Source organism: Helianthus annuus, chromosome 10 (genome assembly GCF_002127325.2).
Source record: "Helianthus annuus cultivar XRQ/B chromosome 10, HanXRQr2.0-SUNRISE, whole genome shotgun sequence".
Lineage (NCBI taxonomy): Eukaryota > Viridiplantae > Streptophyta > Magnoliopsida > Asterales > Asteraceae > Helianthus > Helianthus annuus.
Genome location: NC_035442.2, coordinates 176,057,284 through 176,076,833, shown reverse-complemented (window position 1 = coordinate 176,076,833; position 19,550 = coordinate 176,057,284). Strand labels below are relative to the sequence as shown.

The 19,550-nt window shown below is 35.1% G+C and overlaps 2 protein-coding genes across 2 annotated transcripts; both read left to right on the top strand.

Moving 5' to 3' along the window:
- The first annotated feature begins 4,957 nt into the window (after positions 1-4,957).
- Positions 4,958-9,555, top strand: LOC110886782 (AUGMIN subunit 1). The gene is made up of 6 exons (XM_022134622.2): positions 4,958-5,477; positions 5,806-5,938; positions 6,031-6,165; positions 6,477-6,600; positions 9,048-9,185; positions 9,287-9,555. Exons 1-6 carry the CDS (start codon positions 5,204-5,206, stop codon positions 9,395-9,397), a joined length of 915 nt encoding a protein of 304 aa, XP_021990314.1. The 5' UTR covers positions 4,958-5,203; the 3' UTR covers positions 9,398-9,555.
- Positions 9,556-9,978: 423 nt separating this feature from the next.
- On the top strand, positions 9,979-10,545 carry LOC110883483. The gene has a single exon (XM_022131217.1). The coding sequence runs from the start codon at positions 9,979-9,981 to the stop codon at positions 10,543-10,545; it is 567 nt and encodes a 188-aa protein (XP_021986909.1).
- The last annotated feature ends 9,005 nt before the right edge of the window (positions 10,546-19,550 follow it).

The window sequence follows — 19,550 nt, the reverse complement described above, 5'->3', positions numbered from 1 at the left end:
TATAAGTTTCTTTTTTCCTGCTTGATTTGTTGTTGTTCAATGATTGTTTGATTTATTCTGGGTTGGTGGTCTTTGGGAGGAAGACAGATGGGTTGTGAGGCGTTTAGGTGGTGGCCGGAGTGGTGGTGGTAGTGAGGCATTTAGGTGGTTGTCATGGTGGTGGCTGGAGTGGCAGTGGTGAAGCTTGTTTTTTTGGTTGAGTAAAATTACCAACTTGCCCTCATGTGCAAGGCACATGTCTAATTTAACTGAAAATTTTAACCAGGTTATTGCTAAAGGACGTAGGGTGTAATGAGTTTTCCAAATAAAGGACCATGACTGTAATTATTAAAGTTAAAGGCTATCCACTGCAATCCAATGCAAACATAAAGGACGAAAAGTGTAATTTACCCTTATTATAAAGTTTGGTGTTTTCAACTCTGAAATTATTTCCTGACTACGGTCCTGATGTTTTAATTTCGCTGACAAATTAACAAACACCGATACCACTTGACTGGCCCGCGACACCCGCTTCCAGGGTAGGGATCGGGGGATGCGACACCATCACCCCATTGGTTCATGACCATAAATTTACATTTATAATCATCATCTAGTAAGGATTATGATTATCTAACTATAGGATAATAACAATATATTTACATTTTTTAGTATTCATCAATTAAGTAAATGATTATACATTTTTTTTATTGTGTTTAACGTCTAAATCGTATTTAAACACGCAATTGATATAGTTGCTTAGTGTATCAGCATTTAGTATTATTATATATTATATGTTATTACTAGGTTATAACCCTGCGTATTACATAGATTAAAAAAACAAATTTTAGATACTAAATAATAAAACAATATGTCTTTAAAAAACTCATTTATTACACGGGTTGAATCAATGTAATTTTATATATTTAATAATAAAAAAGTATATATATAAGATACAATAGTTAAACATATTATTCAAAAAGAAAATAAGTAGCAATTTGAGTGATAAAATATAAATTATATTTAAAAAACCCGTAATAAATCTAATTTTATATATAAAGTAATATTGAAAGTTATATACAATTTGTTTAAAAATTATGTAATAAAATTGATATAACAATTCTTTAAATAATGAAAATACAAAAAATAATATATTAATACAAAGTTTGGTTTTGGTGATAAATAAATTGGTTATTTAAAAATATCTTAAATTAAAAATTTAAATTTAAGGATAATATTTTATTAGAAAAATAGAATTATTCTATTCGACATTTAAAGTAGGATAAAATTTAATATTAATTTTTATTTATTTAGTTAATATAAGATAGAAAAAAATATGATTGAATAGTTGGGAGGTTGTATGATGATAAATCAGTTAACTTTATTATTATGTCATATGTTTTTAGTTAGAGTTAACTGCCATTTTCGTCCATGTGGTTTGGTCACTTTGGCCATTTTTGTCCATTTTTCAAAAATGCGCCATTTTCCTCCCCGAGGTTCTGGAAAGGTGTCATTTCAGTCCAAAAATCATAACCAGTTAAGTCAGTTAGTAAATAAGGACTGATTGTGTAAATTTGTAACATAAAGGACCATTTAAGTAAATATTAAACACCACCACCACTAGCCCTTCCACCACCACCACTCCGCTGCCACCACCACCGCCGCCGCCACCACCGCCACCAGAGCCCTGCCACCACCACCACTCCGTTGCCACCACCACCACCGCCACCACAACCCTGCCACCACCGCCACAGCCCTGCCACCACCGCCACAGCCCTGTCACCACCGCCACAGCCCTGCCACCACCGCCACCACAGCCACTGCCACCACAGCCACCACCGCCACCACAGCCACTGCCACCATCGCCACCACCGCCACACCGCCACCACAGCCCTGCCACCGCCACCACAGCCCTGCCACCTTAGATCCCCACAAACATTTTACACCCTTCACAATGCTCAAACACATCGATTTTAGCCGGAACCGAACCTGCAACTTCGCCGGAATCTTCACAGTGGCCGGAATCAGTCAACACATCGTTCCAGCCGTTAATGGTTCGTTTTTCTTGGCCAGAATCTTCACGGTGGCAGAGCTGTGGTGGCGGTGGTGGCGGTGGTGGTGGTGGTGGCAGCGGAGTGGTGGTAGTGGCAGGGCTAGTGGTGGTGGTGTTACAAATTTACACAATCAGTCCTTATTTACTAACTGACTTAACTGGGTTATGATTTTTGGACTGAAATGGCACCTTTCCAGAACGTCGGGGAGGAAAATGGCGCATTTTTGAAAAATGGACTAAAATGGCCAAAATGACCAAACCACAGGGACGAAAATGGCAGTTAACTCTTTTAGTTATATATTTTTTGAAATTTTTTTTTAAAAAGGTAAGACTTTGTTATTGTTAGTAAAATCAATGATTTTATATTTGTAATTTTGTTTGGTATTATTTTATTAAAAAATGCATATTATACATATAATTATATCGTGTCTTAAGTTATTGATGTCATCGAAAATGTTTTCCGATTTTATGTCTAGCATTATATATACTATGGTAAAAGTTTAAAGTTTATTAGAGACAATTACATCATCGAAAAGAATAAGAGTATATTTGTATATTACAAATAAAAAGTAGGTGTTTATAAAAAAGAAGTAATAATTTTGGGTAAAAAAACTAAAAATTGTAGCTGTTATATGATACGTTAGGTAATATAAACAATGAAGATAATATGATATAGAAAATCAAATAAATAATATGATAAATAAAAAGTATACATTAAATATTAACTAAATAATATTTAGTAGAAGGGGTTGAGGTTCCTGTAAAAAAGACCAAAAGTGTGAGAAGGGTAAGAAAGAATCTCAGCCATTAGATCTTTGATCTAATGGTTGAGATCAATAGGGACTAAATTGTAAAATGTGTTTTATTTTTTGGACTGATTTGAAAATTGTAGGGGTAATAGAGTCTTTTATATCCACTTTGAAATAGGAAACTGTAAACCAAATCCCTACAATTTCGAATCCTCTCTCTTCTTTCCAGTTTTTCGAACAACAACTTCAAATAACGATCTGTGGCTTCAATTAAAACCATAACACTTCAAATTTCAACAACCTGTTCGAATAACAACTTCAAACAACGACCGAATCAATGAATATGCTTCAAACTTCAACAATCAGTTCGATTAACAGTTTCTCCGACGAATATAGCGATTAATTTCAATCTTTCTTCTTCTAGATCTGTGTATTCGAATCCACCTTCTTCTTCAGATCAAAGATCTCGAATCATCATCATCATCAATTCATCTCGAATCATCATCATCGTCAGTTTACATCTCGAATCATCATCATCATCATCATCATCATCGTTGATACAGCAGATTCATCATTCCTTCATCATCATCATCATCGATACTGCAGTGTCTTTAATAGTGTTATATACTTATTGAATAGTGTTATATAATTATTAAATGGTGTTATATATGTGCTGAGTGGTGGTTTGCAATGTTATTCGTAGTGTTTTTCTATAGAGATCTTTGAAATAGTGTTATATACTTATTGAATGGTGTTATATAATTGTTGAATTGTGTTATATAATTATTGAATGATGTTATATACTTATTAAATGGCGTTATATATGTGCTGAATGGTGGTTTGCAGTGTTATTCGTAGTGTTTTTATAGAGATCTTTAAAACGGTGTTATATACTTATTGAATGGTGTTATATAATTATTGAATGGTGTTATATATGTGTTGAATGGTGGTTGCAGTGTTATATATATATATATATAGGGTTAGGGTGGTGTTTTAACATTTGAAAGAACTGTAATAAGATTCAAGTGTGATATTTTAAACAATAAGAAACATTGTATTTGTGATTCAAGCCATGGTGTTTTAACATGTTATGAATATGTTCTGATATTTGTGAATGATGCAAAAAAAAAAAAAAATTGATATGAAGTAGGAATGATGTTATGGACGGTTATCAAGTCCTTAAATCAAGGATTTTCTCTCTCCAAATTCATAACTGGAGATTCGTTACCATATTTGAATTGTTGATGCATTTACAATTATACCCTTAAGTCTTAATTTTAATTAGTGCCACATGTCCTCATCATATTCCTTCTTACACTTCTCACAAAAACCACATTTTTTACAATAATCTCACCCAGTAGAAGGGTTATCTATAAATAATAATTTCCATAAGAGATTGGCAGAAAAATCAAAAGATACATGGCCTAATAAGATGACAAATGTCCCCTGATTAATTTCTTTTATTATATAAGTATAGATATAGATGTTTTAAACATATAGATCCAACACATTCTCAACGTACTTCTATATTTCTACACTATAAATCATCAACTTGTATGACTCATTTAAAAACATGGGTTAAACGGGTCGGGTTCGGGTTGACCCAAATTTATATGTGTGCGGGCTAGGGTTTAAATCTTTGAGCCGAATAACAATATGGATCCGGTTCGGGATGAACATTTCAACCCATCAACCCACCAACCCACAACCCGCCAACTCGCCAAACTATTAACCCGACACAATTGACACCCCATAACGTACGCACATTGTATTTAGGAAGATGTGAACCATCTTCATATGTAATAAATAAAGATTTCAAATGGTCAAGCAATTTATTTTCTTTTCTTTTTTTTTTCTTTTCCACAACTTAATGTGATAAAATTTAAGGATCGCTCGACGATCGCTTGAAAATTGCTCGAAAAATGATCGTTCGATTCACGCTCAATTTGTAAATGAGCCGCTCGGATCGGTTCGATTTGAAAACGATCCAAGCATGAGCATATGTCCGATCGCTCGTCGATCGATCGGTTTCGCTCGAATTATTTTTATTAAATAATTAATATATATATTTATTTAATATAAGTATAAGAATAACTAGCCCAATCATACTTGGCCCATTCCTTAACCCATAAAAATAACTAGCCCAGCCCATTCCTTACCCTATTCTAATCATACGCAGCCACAACACACTTAGATGCTCAGTTGAAGTGTTTTACACACTCAAGCAGTAATCGATCGGTTTCCAAATTCGAACCGAACCGATCCGATCGGTTGTAATTCGATCCGATCTCGAGCAGACCCACGATCGGTTCGGATCGTGAACACCCCTAGATGGGTGAAGTTTGCATTTCACAAATCTGAGAAATTTTCAAATCAAATCACCCCCAAATCCTAACCCTAACCGGAGATTATCATCACCTACAGAATGAGCGACACACCCGATTATCCACAACAACCTGCAACCGAACTCTCAAAAACCACTAGTGGATCTTTCGATACCAACAGAATCGGTGAAGTAAAATCATGGCTAGCTTCTCAATTCGATGCGGCCGGTAAAGATCATGTTCCTGATTTCGAATACACCTCTCGTAGCATCTCACATTTGCACAATCTCGCCACAATTTCTCAAGCCAGAACACAAGCTGCCTCCATAATCACCAATGATTTTCGACTTAAAGCCTCCGAGTATCGATCCCAAGGTTGTTATTCTGTTTTGTTTATGTTTTTGTCTTATGCTTCTGCAATGGTTTCTGAAAATTTGCCCTAAATTATTAGGATGGAGGATGATGATTACATGTACATTGATTTAATTCTGATAAATTTGATGAAATGCATATAGTTACGATTATAGTATAGGGATGTTTGGTAACTGTTTTTGTTGGAGTATTTAATTGAGAGAAAGGTTAGAGTATGAGAGCGTCGTTCTCGATTTTTCTAAATTGATATGGTATGTTTGCACTTTAGAAAGAAAAAGTAATGATATACAAAATGTTACAAGATTAAAACACTGGTGGTATGGTATTACAGCTGCGAGGATTAGAGAGATATTAGAGAATGTTGGGCTAGCACAAGAAGGATTGCCAGCAAACGTGGTGGCATCATCGCAAGTTCTCGCCAATGTGGCAAATTTGCTCAACATAAGGGACACCGAGCTGAGCAGGTGGGTAATATCTGCCCATTATTTTATCATTTATTATACATTTTATGCTTGATTATTGGACGGATAATCGGAGAGATTGATCATTCATGTAGTTTTCTTGTGGCTATGGGGGATGTTTCACTAAGAAAGACTGGAGTAGAGGATAAGAGGGCTAAAGTGCAGAAGGAGTCCAAAATTCTTCTTGATTACACTCGCAAGGCTATAGCAAGATTGACTTATTTGAAAAGGTAAACCCGCTTGTTTGACTATCGCGTCACTAAAATTAAGTGTTTTGAGTGTGCTTTTAAAATGATTACACCAACTCCTTGTAATAAAGGATTTAGAAACTTTTTTTGCCTAAACACTCAAAACTGGTCGCGACTTCTAGTCACATTCCCAATAGTCACTTTAGAGTTTAGACACATCGAAACGCTACCTAGTTGTTCAGGTATGAAATATCTACAAAATGGTAACTGTCTCTTGATTGAACTATACATGTGTAGACAAAAAGAAAACCATTTTAGAAACCTAATTCTAACTTAGCTTTCTATTTTGGTAGAACACTTGCACAACTTGAAGATGATGTAGCTCCTTGTGAGACTCAAATGGAAGGCTGGAAAACAAACCTGTCAATTTTGGTTTCAAAAGAGAGACAATACCTTCAACAATATTCCAACTACAAGGTATATTTTCTATTATTCTGTTTTTGCATGAAACATTTTTTAAGAATTAATTGACAGCTATTTTTATCAGTAACAAGTGCATGTATGTGGCATGTACATGAGTTAGGGCTGTGCAACCGGACCGAACTGCCGGAACCATTGATGCTAAATGTTAGAACCGGAACCGAACCGTATTTTAACGGTTTCGGTTCGGAACCGGGTTAAACGGTTCTCGCCGGAACCGGTTGTCAATTAAATCCTAAAACTAACAACAAAATAAAAAGAATTAAAACAATCAAACCGTGTAAAACATATAACTAAGAGTTGGAACATCCAAAGTTCAAACCAATCAGTGGCGAAGCTTGAGATTTCCGACGGGGGTCGAAAACGTATATACCCAAAAATTTCTATACGATAACGACATATATTACACTACTGAGCGAAAAGTTCGGGGGGTCGGGCGCCCCCCGGCCCCTTAATAGCTGCGCCCCTGAAACCAATCAAAGTAAAAGTAGAAACAATAAAATGTTTCAAACCATGAAACGAAAGTATACAATATAAAAGACAAAAGTTAACTAAAAAAACTTTTAGTTAACCATCACAATAACTTTATTCAAACATGTAAAAACAATTTTTATATTCTTTAATCCTAGAAACATTTTTTTAATATAATACTAAAAGTTTAAATAAATTAATAGGTTTTTTGAATATATTATTTAAAGTTTAAACCCAAACCGGTTCTAGCGGTTCTTTAAACGGACCCGTTGGTTATAACCGGAACCGAACCGGGAACCGTTTTCTCCTAAATTTAAGAACCGGAAGCGGACCGAAATACAACAATTCAGTTTGGATCTGGCAGTTCCGGTTCGGTTCCCCGGTTTTGTCGGTTTAGAACCGTAATTTGTTCAACCCTATACATGAGCACCGGCTTACAGTTTAGTGTGTTCATGTGGAATCACTTAATAATGTTATTGACAGGTAGTTAAGTTTTAGTTTGTATGCCACTAACATACCAACAAACCTTATAGTCAACAGTTTCTTCATCCACTAATATACCAACAAACCTTACAGTAGTTAAGTTTTAGTTTGTATGCCCTGTCATCTTGGTTTCAAAAAGCATTAGACGCTCTGGGTCCCAGAAGCCGAGTGCGAGGCGAGGGCTTCGCGTACGTGAGACGTTGCTCTTTGTACAACCAAATAAGCTTTGTGTACAACCAAAAGCTACATCTCTCTCATCTCTTTTACACATCAGGCTATCAGCCTTCTTCATCAAGTAAACCATTCACAGTTTCTTCATCCTCTTGGTGGTTTTTACATTTTGATCTCCATGTGCATGAAGCCCTGCCTCAAAGGCACCATAGTTGTTAATAGCGAATAGCCGAATAGCGACAAACAGCGACAAGGGACCTATATGCTACATAGTGAATAGCGACAAATAGCTACCGCAATCTTATAAATAGCGATACACTAGAAAAAGAATTTTGAAATTTTTTATATGTATATTATATCAAAATACCTTGGTATATATGCTATTTTACATGTATATTTTAACAAAAACCTATAAATCCAGCTATTTTATAGCTATATCTAATTGCTATTTACATCAAACAAACACCCAACTGTCGCTATTCACACTATTGGTCGCTATGACCCAAATAGCGACACTTGGTCGCTTCGCTACATAGCGTGCTATAGCGGTCGCTATTGACAACTATGAAAGGCACTGAGGTGTTTTTCCACCTATCGCCTCACGCCTGCTTGCTTTTTAAATCTAGCTGTCATATTGATCGTACCATGCATGTTCATGGAGATATATGTTATTTGATAGAATAAAAGCACCTAGTGATGTAATAATCTGAAATTATGTTAGATTTGCGACAGAAACAATTTTTTTATTTGCTTTAAAAGAAAACAAGTATTATTGTTGATGCAGAACAAAACAAAACAGACATTAACAATTGTAATTTCTTTTATGAAGATATGACGTATTAAATTTAAAGAACTACTCCTCTAAGTAAAACTACCATGATATCAAATTATCAACCTTACAATTAACAACAATGTAGCATCGTTATAACCTTTTCTACTTGTTCGAGTGTGTGTGGTTTTATTTGGGTAAAGGGGACGGTAACCTGGTAAAACAACAATGTAGCATATAAAACCATTTCTTGTTAAAGATGTAAGATACGTTACATTGTTCGAGTGTGGATGGTTTGATTAAAGGAGATGGTAACCCGGTCAAATTTTGTAAATGTAACGGAAAATTACCTCGGACAAAAGAGTTTAGAATTTCCTGAGACATATCCCTAAAGAAAATCTAACTCCCAAACAGGCAAACACTACCTCTAACTTGGTCCCTAAACAGGATGCGTTTTTTCAACAGGACTATCTTCTACACATACATATCTATTTCTATATCTACACACATACCAATCAATCAAAGGCTAACACAGAGTTCTTTTCAACAGGCAATGCTTAATCGTGTGGGCTACACCCCGGAGATCAGTCATGGAATGCTGGTGGAAATGGCTGAGCATAGAAAAGACTTGGAGAAGAAAACAAAGCCTATTCTTGATACTTTGAGAAGCTATCAAGACTTGCCACCTGTAAGTTTAATACACCTTGTACTTCACCTGTTTGCAACATTTCACTTTACGCATGGTTGATAAAAAATAATAAAAAAATGATTGGGTGTATATGGTTGCAGGACAAAGCTTTGGCTGCACTTGCAATTGAGGACAAGAAAAGGCAATATAACGCAGCTGAGAAGTATCTTGAAGATGTATTGCAATCAGCTCTTGCTACCTCAGAAGATTGAATATGTATTCCGGTTGTTGATTCATGTATAGCAAACGGGGCCTGTAATCGTATTACTGTTATTACTCAATGGTGATTTTGTTAAAAGGATTTGTATTCAAGATTGGGTCTTGGTATACAAGGGTACATTTACCTGCCTGCATGAAAGTTAAAAAAAAAAAAAAAAATTATAACATGATCTTGACCATACATATCTTGACAATTTTGCCCTCTAATCCGATGTTAACGGGGGTGTGGACTAATATCATGCGAATGGAAAATAAATTGTTACTGAAAGCTAAAAAGATTCATTGTTATATCAAAGGGACTTTAAATGACGGAAAAAGTATAAGATTTCGGATCGATCATTGGTTTGAACAGGAGCCGCTTATGTTTAGATGGCCTCAGTTGTTTGTGCTTGAGGTGGATAAAATGTGCCGCGTTTTTGACAAGTGTTATCAGGGAGGTAGGTGGCAGAGTGGAAATGGAACTGGTCCAGGTCGTTTTCTTCTGCAGTCGAGTGTGAAGAATGGCAGGAGTGTGTTCGGGTGATGGTTAGCGTGAGTCTTTCAGATCAAAAGGATAAGTGGAGGTGGACCGCGGATGAGGAAGGAAAATTCTCTTTCTTCTGTAAAAGTTTTAATGTTGGAAGGTCTGGTTTCGGGGCAGGTGTATGTCATAAAGAAATGCAACTGGGTTCCGGCTAAATGTAGGATTTTCGCTTGGAGGGCAGAGCTCGATCGCATACCGATAAGGCAAGTTCTAGTTAAAAGGAGTGTTGCAATGGAAATGGATGATTGTGTTCTTTGCGGGGAAGAACAGGAAACAGTGGATTTGTTCACGGCGTGTAGCGTTTCGCTAAGAGTTTGGAATCAACTTAGTAGGCGGGTCAAACTTCCGCCAATTTATGCTTTTTCGTTCAGAGATTTGATGGAGTTTTACAAGGTGTGTGGATTGGGAATGAAAGAAAAGGAGGTAGTTCATGGGCTGGTGATCACATGGTGTATATGGAAGGTGAGGAATGATAAGGCGTTTTCAAATGGTAGAGGGGATAGTGAAAGCATATTTGGAAATAGCAAGGCGTTGGGTTTCCTTTGGTTAAAATGTAGGTCTAAGCATAAAAATATTGTTTGGAAAGATTGGTGTAAATTTCCGTTATATATGTTGTAAGTTTGTGTTTTGGCCGGCCTGCGATTTGTTGGGTCGTTTTGGCCGGCCTGCGATTTGAAGTTTCAAAAAAAATATATATATAAATATAAAACTAAATATGGAAATACTTTTTTTTTGGTGTGAAATTGTAATTGTTAACAAGATATAGAGCATGAAACAAGCAAAACAAAAAGTCTGAAATGTAAGTGATAAAGACAAGATATTGGAAGAAAAAAATACATAAAAGTTTAAAATTCGCCGGTTACAAATGAACAACAAACATGTTACATGAAATAGATTTACCCGGAGTTGTTTTATCCAAAATGCAATATGTTACATGTGAAACAGATTTATTCACAAGGGAACTTGGGAAAAAAATACAAAAATAATGCTCTTTTAAAAGAGAACAAATTAAATATTGTTTTTAGAACATAATTTTAAATTTATTATACTATCTTATTTCCCCCTTTTCACCCATACTTTGAGAAAATTACATGTTTGGTCCTTTGCTTTTAGTTTTATCAAAGTGCATTTTTAGACCTTTTTCCTTTTCAAACTAAACTTCCATTACATTGCAATATTAGTCCATTGGCTTTGCTACCCTCAAGGTTTAATCCCTAAAGTTTCTAATGTTTCAACTTTAACTCTATACCATATATAATTTATGTTTTTTTACCTATTGTTTTCTTACGTTTTTAACCTATTGTTTTCTTCAATGATTTTTGTTTGCTATTTTCCTTTTTAAGAACTAAATTGTCTAGATTTGAATTACTTTATGCTTTGATTCAACCGTACATTGAGTTGAACTGAGTACGTTGAGACATACACTTTTATATGGTTTGCGTATGACATAACGCTTGGACTAATCATTCGATGTTTGCAACGTGCCCACGACACATCGCTTGCGGGTCGTATTATGAAAATTGCAATTTATGTGTCGGTATAAATTTGAGTTGTTCTACGTTTTGACGTAAACTTTTTGAGGGACACAAGTCAGATCAAATATAATATGTGTTTTTGTTTATTTTATGTAAGTTTCCAGTTCTACGTTTTGACCCGATCGCAACGTGCTTAGGGTAAAATTTTTGCCCTTGATATGAATATGTCTTTTGATTACACGTGTCAGTTTTCCCTTAATACACATTTTATGTTTTATTACGTTTTCTATGTATGAGTGGGTCACATATAAATACGATATACTTTACATTTGAGTAAATTACAAAGTTCGTCCTTTATGTATGTCATTTATTACAAAGTATGTCCTTTATCTTTAATAAGCTCAGAAAACATACTTAATGTTTGAAAAACTATTCAGGTTATGTCCTTTACCCTAAACCTAGTTTGTTTTCCCAGTTAAATCAGGTCATGTGAGAAGCACATGAGGGTATATTGGTCTTTACCTTAATACTAGAAAAATAAAATTATAAAAAATTCAAATCTTCTCTCTCTTAACTATAATCTTCATAATCTGAACATTATATCTTCAAAACTTCAAACAAAACCCAGATCTTCAAAACACAAAGAAAAAAATATTCAAAACTTCAAAACCCAGATATTCAAAACTTCAAAACCCGGATATTCAAAACTTCAAAACCCAGATTATCATCAACATTATCATCAACCTCCATTGATCAGAAGCCGAGTGTCATGAACACGAACAGGCGGAGTAATCGGTTCCTCAAGGTCTGTAGCAGTACTGAATCTGTGTACTAAACTGGATCTATTTCCTGAAAATTGTTCATCTTTAGCATACACTTATTCAAATATTCAACCACAATTATTTGAAAAAAAAAGAGAAAAATGCCCGGATAGTCCCTGTGGTTTCACCTTTTTTCACCTATAGTCCCTATCTTTCTAAAACTACTTGAATAGTCCCTGTGGTTTTCCGTTTTGTTCTCGGATAGTCCCTGGGTCTAACTTCAGTTACTTTTCTCTGTTAAAATGATGTGAAATGACAAAAATACCCTTTCCTTAAAAGGCCAAACCACAAGGACTATCCGAGCATCTTCTTCATTTTTATTTATAAAACCCCACCACCACACTTCATCTTCATCTTCCGTTTTATTTATAAGACCAATTGACTCATTTCATTTCAACAGGATATAGACCCAGGGTGATGGTGGGGTTTTATAAATAAAAATGAAGAAGATGCCCGGATAGTCCATGTGGTTTGGCCTTTAAGGAAAGGGTATTTTTGTCATTTCACATCATTTTAACAGAGAAAAGTAACTGAAGTTAGACCCAGGGACTATCCGAGAACAAAACGGAAAACCACAGGGACTATTCAAGTAGTTTTAGAAAGATAGGGACTATAGGTGAAAAAAGGTGAAACCACAGGGACTATCCGGGCATTTTTCTCTAAAATTTATATCAAGATGCAGATAAAATAAGTACGTTACAACGACATATAGATAATTTTACCGAACATCGTGCTTTAAAAGCTATAAAAGAAAAATAAAATAGGTTTAAAATAATATAATAGTAAAATAAATAAAATAACATTTAATTTTGTTACTATTCATGCCCCATGAAATTTAATATATAGATAATTTGAGTAAAATTTATATCAAGATGCAGATAAAATAAGTACGTTACAACGATATATAGATAATTTTACCGAACATCGTGCTTTAAAAGCTATAAAAGAAAAATAAAACAGGTTTAAAATAATATAATAGTAAAATAAATAAAATAACATTAAATTTTGTTACTATTCATGCCCCATGAAATTTAATATATAGATAATAATGGCCAATCAAGGGTTGAACTTGTAAAATGGTATAGATCTAGCCAAACACAACAAGATATAGCGACAAAACGTGACAAAATCTTATTATTAACCCAAACCAGAAAAGTACCCAAACCAAACCCTAGATCTCAAATAACTGAGATCTATATGATACAAAGTACAGATTCAACAGATTCTCAAATCTGTTGAATATATAAGAAAGATACAAACAAATCAAAGGAAAGAAAACTGAGATCAACACGATCTCAAATACAACAATGATCTCTGAACAGAGATCAACAATACTGGAGATTGAAACCCTTCAAGCACCAGATGAACTGATCAACCGTACAACTTGGATGATCAAAGCGAATACAGAGAAACCAGTAGAAACCCTAGGAAATATCTGGAAGAATGAGATGCAACATTCTCTCTCTTGAGTTATATAGCTGGATCCAACAAAGTTACACCTGCACCCCTTGAACTTCTGCCAAACATACAATAAAACCCTTGAATATTACACTAAAACCCCTGAGCCCAAACGATTATATCAGGAGCCCAACAACTTGCAACAATAGCCCAACAACTTGTTAACAACCAACAACTTGTTAACAACTTAGCCCAGCAACATATCAGCAGCCCAGAACAATTTAGTAACAAAGTTTAATTATGAATTACACTATTAGGAAACCCAGCAACATATCAGCAGCCCAGAACAATTTAGTAACAAAGTTTAATTATGAATTACACTATTAGGAAAATGTATACTTTTAACATCCCCCCATAATTCATACATTAAACATATCAAACAGCCCCAACTTTTCACACATTTCATTGTGTTGACCAACACTAAGCCCTTTAGTAAAAATGTCTGCTATCTGAATTTCAGTAGCAATTTTTTCTGGTTCAGTTAAGCCATTTACAATTTTTTCTCTCAAAAAATGTAAATCAAGTTCAAAGTGTTTTGTTCTTTCATGGAAAACTGGGTTGTAAGAAATAGAAATTGCAGATTTATTATCACAAAAGAGGTTAACAGGTAAAATGTATTTACACTTCAACTCTTCTAACACATTCTTTATCCACATAATTTCACAAGTAGCTGAACACATAGCCCTATACTCAGCCTCAGCTGTGGACCTAGAAACAACACTTTGTTTCTTACTTTTCCATGATATAAGTGTACCACCCAGGTAAACAGCAAACCCAGTGACAGACTTCCTGGTTGAAAGACACTTTCCCCAGTCAGAATCAACATACCCAGTAATATCTAAACTATCAGTTTTTCTAAACATAACACCTTTCCCAGGAGACTGCTTTAAGTATCTTAATAACCTTAAAGCAATATCCATATGAACTTGACATGGTTTATGCATAAACTGGCTTAAAAATTGAACAACATAGCTTATATCAGGCCTAGTTAAAGACAGATATATTAATTTACCAACAAGTTTTTGAAAACCATTGACATTATCCAAAAACTTAGTGTCTTTACTAGTTTTACTAGTAACCAAATGAGATTGTTCAATAGGTGTTCCAACTGGTTTACATCCCAAATAACCAAACTCATTAAGAAGATCTAAACAGTATTTCCTTTGAGACAAACACACAGAATCATTTGAATATAAAACTTCTATTCCCAAAAAATACTTTAACACCCCTAGATCTTTTATTTGAAAACTATCACTCAAACCTTGTTTAACCTTTGTTATTTCAACCATATCATTACCAGTGACAACAATGTCATCAACATAAACCAACAAAACCAAAAAAACATTATTTTTACACATAATAAACAAGGAATGATCACATACACTTTGAACAAAACCCATGTTAACAAGCACAGAAGTCAACTTCTCATTCCACTGTCTAGGGGCTTGTTTAAGCCCATAGAGAGACTTTACAAGCTTACAAACCTTAGTTTTATCATCACTAAAAAATCCCTGAGGTAAGGACATATAGACATCTTCAGACAAAGACCCATACAGGAAAGCATTATTAACATCTAACTGGTACAAAGGCCAGCCATTATTAACAGCAAGTTTTAAAATTACTCTAACAGTTACCATTTTAACAACTGGAGAAAAAGTCTCTCCAAAATCAATCCCCTCTCTTTGATTAAAAACCTTGGTTACTAACCTAGCCTTGTACCTTTCTACTTCACCACTAGCCTTATATTTAATTTTATAAACCCACTTGCACCCTATAGGTTTTCTACCTTTAGGCAAATCAACAATAACCCAAGTATTGTTTCTATTTAAAGCCTCCATTTCATTATTCATGGCTTCGACCCATCTAGGATCTTTAACAGCCTCATTAAAAGTGTTAGGTTCAACAGATCTATTCAAAGATGAAACAAGACTCAAATTATCAAGAGACAAATTAGCATAGTTAACAACCTTTTCAATACCATACTTAACTTTTCCCTCAACAACATATTCATTAAATTTCTGTGGAAATAATACTTTCCTTGAAGATCTCCTAACTGTATTTTGTCCCTCAGATTGGTTGGTAACATCATCTAACCCTACAGAGTTGCCTGCCCCACCATTGTTTCCCATACTACTACTACCTAACTGCTCAAATTCTGATTGTATATTTACATCATTTTGAGCAGTAGCAGATGTAGAGGGAGACTCTGGTTGCTGACCCTCACTGTTGGGATCTTGAGCACCAGTAGCACCCTCTTCATCATTGGGAACAGTTGGAACTCCAGGTACAAGTGTTTCAGTAAAATCAAAAAAGTTAATATGATTTAAATCTGTTTTGTTCAGTTGTTCTTGAGTATTACTTAAACTAGTTTTAAAGGGATAAACACTTTCATAAAACTTTACATCTCTAGAAAAGAAAACTTTTCTATTTTCTAAGCTTAACAACTTGTATCCCTTTTTTACATTAGAATAACCAATAAAAACACACTTATCAGCATGATAAGCAAACTTATCAGTCTCATTTAAAACTGTACTAAAACACAAACACCCAAAGTTCCTTAAATGACTTAATGAGGGTTTAAAACCATACACAACTTCATAAGGACATTTACCTCCTAACACAGAAGTGGGTAACCTGTTGATTAAGTACACAGCAGTCAATATACAATCAGACCAATATCTAAGAGGTAAACCACTCTGAAACAATAAAGCTCTAGCTGTGTTCAAGAGATGTCTATGTTTTCTTTCTACCACACCATTTTGCTGTGGTGTATAAGAACATGAAGTCTGATGTAGAATACCTTTGTTTTTACAAAACAAGTTCATTTGACTATTCACAAACTCAGTACCATTATCACTTCTAATAACCTTTATCCTTTTTTCAAACTGAGTTATCATTAGTTCATAAAAGTTACTCAAGTTATCAAAAACTTCTGTTTTATTTGTTAACAAATAACACCAAACAGTTCTTGAAAAATCATCCACTATAGTTAAAAAATATTTAAAGCCTTCATAACTAGTAACTTTATATGGACCCCAAAGATCTAGATGAATTAATTCACCTATAGATTTAGACTTATGTTCACTAAGAGGAAATGGAACTCTGACCTGTTTTGACCTATGACACACATCACAGGGTCCATGTTCTATACTTTTAACATCAAACATCTCTTTTAACACAGTTAGGACCTGATCAGATGGATGACCTAATCTGCTATGCCACAGACTTGATTTAACAAAACTATTAAAGCAAACATTCACAGAATTACCATTCTTTCCCACAAAATACAACCCACTATCTTGACTACCAGTCACCAGGACTTTCCTTGATTTGGAATCCTGTAACACACAACTATTTTCATTAAACACAACACTAATGTTATTATCTTTTGCTAACCTATGAACAGAAATAAGGTTAACATGATACCCTGGGACATAAAAAATATCTTTTAAAATAATACCATCCATTAACTTGACACTACCAATTTTTAAAACTTTAACATTTGTTCCATTAGGATGACCTACCCTAAGATCAAAATCAGAAACATCAACAATATTAAACATATCTTTATCACTATTTACCATATGTTGACTAGCCCCAGAGTCAATTATCCAACTAATAATACCTTCAAAAAACAGAGAACTAGAACAACTAACACCACTAGTAACAAAGCAGGACTCACCTCCTACATTTGTTGACTCCACTCCAGTACTTGACACATTAGCAGACTTATTACCAACTAAGCTCAACAACTTAGCTATCTGTTCAGGTGTAAAAGGAAAACCAGAAGTAGACACACTAGAAGAAGACCCAACAGCAGCATTAGATTTACTAGTAACATTTGTTTTACCAGATGAGTTATTAGACTTTTTTCTAAAATTTGGAGGATAACCAATTAGTTCAAAACATCTATCAACTGTGTGACCTATCATATTACAATGTGTACATTTTAAAGCAGGATTAGGTCCTCTTTGATTAGATGTTTTCTTTCTTGACTCAAAAGATTGATTTGACTTAGAAACAAATGAAACATTTTGACCTTTTGACCCACTACCACTTGACATCCTATGAGACTCTTCTCTAGACACAACAGAAAAAGCAACCTTGACAGATGGAAACACTTCTCTGGTTAATAGATTTGTTCTTACTGGTTGATACACATCAACCAATCCCATAAGAAACTGCATTAGTTTTATTAACATAGCAAAGTCATTATAATCTTTTGCAGCCTTACATGAACATGTAGGCAGTTTGAGCATAACATCAAACTGCTTCCACATTGTAGTAAGCCTGTTATAATATTCAGCAACAGTTGAACCATTTTGAGATATACAATTTATTTTTTTGAACAAATCATAAACCACAGAACCATCTATCTTGTCATAGGTTTCTTTTAAATCCTCCCAAACCTCTGAGGCAAGTGTAGAAAACACTTGTCCCAAAAACAATTCCTCAGAAACAGAATTTAAAAGCCAGGTTAAAACAACTGAATTACATCTATCCCATTGACTAGCAAGAACATGATCCTCTGTGGACCTTTCACATTTACCATCTACAAACCCAAATTTATTCTTGGCTTCTAAAGCCAATTTCATAGAAGTAGACCACACAGAGTAATTTTCAGTTCCCTTCAACTTAACACTAACAATAGTAAGGGCACTAGAATCACTAGGATGGAGATACAATGGATCTCCAATATCCAACTTACTTATTAAGGTCTGAGATGTACTAGTGATGTGTGTAAAATGCAACATATAAAACACATCAATTAAGGCATAAAACTAACCCTTTTTAAGTACTAATGTTGGAAAAAGAGTGTTTTTGTCTTCCTTTTGTATTTTCAGGATGAAATGAGCTCAAAATCACAAAAGAAGCAAAAAGACCACTAATTCTACCATAAATACAAGAAAAGGAACAAAAGTGGACTGCCCGGACCCTCAACGGCACCTCCCAAGACAAAGAGAAGGAAACAGAGTCTGAACACGCCCCGTGTCCAGCGAACACGGGGGCGTGCCCAGGAAGCAGCAGAAAAGACAAACCAGTAGAAGCTTCCATTGCTCACCACGGGGCCGTGTCCAGCGAGCACGGGGGCGTGGTGAAAGTACAGCAGGCGCATTAATTGTAATTCGCAATTACAATTAATGAAGAGAGAGAATGTCAGACGGGCACGGGGCCGTGTCCAGCGGACACGGGGCCGTGTCCAGCGTTCTGTTCAGCCTATAAATAGAGGAGCTTGGTTTCATTCTCTCTCATCCCTTGGCACACCACCTCTCTCACACTTCATCCACCACCCACCACCACCATAACACCATCATCCACCACCATCATCCATTGTCCATCATAGAGTGTGTAAGTCGTCTCGGGATCCAAGATTGATCGTAAGAGTTCTTGACAATCAAGGCCATGTTTGCCTAAGTCTCTTACATCACTTGGTGAAGACAAGTGTTTAGTATAATACTTTTTATTTTTAATCTTTTGCACTTTTTATTTGGTTTTGTATTAATGACTTTAATAACTAGTTACTTATGTTGAAGGTGATCTTTCCTTATCGTTTGTCCGTGGTGTCTTGGCATTATTTTACTGTCTATATAAAATAAAAGATTTTCACCATTCATATCTCCACGGTCTATATGGAGGTATGTTGGCTACCTGGTCGGGGGTTAAGGGAACGGTTTGGTAAGGGTCTTGCCCTTGTACAGCGTTTAGAGGTCCTGCTTGGGACCTGGGTCAAATTTAGTAGGATCTCCTTCAATGCCCATAGGTATTGGATGGCGGGGATCCAAACTCTTTGACCCCCTCATAAGTTAACTACTATTAATACTATAACCCGGCTATTTAGGACTGTATCCTTGCTGACTCAGACTACTTA

Bases quoted from the DNA above. Each gene is read 5' to 3' on its own strand.
- LOC110886782 (XM_022134622.2), top strand. From the start codon at position 5,204: ATGAGCGACACACCCGATTATCCACAACAACCTGCAACCGAACTCTCA. The intron at 5,478-5,805 runs GTTGTTATTCTG...ATGGTATTACAG, and splicing joins CTCCGAGTATCGATCCCAAG to CTGCGAGGATTAGAGAGATA. The intron at 9,186-9,286 runs GTAAGTTTAATA...ATATGGTTGCAG, and splicing joins GCTATCAAGACTTGCCACCT to GACAAAGCTTTGGCTGCACT.
- LOC110883483 (XM_022131217.1), top strand. From the start codon at position 9,979: ATGAGGAAGGAAAATTCTCTTTCTTCTGTAAAAGTTTTAATGTTGGAA.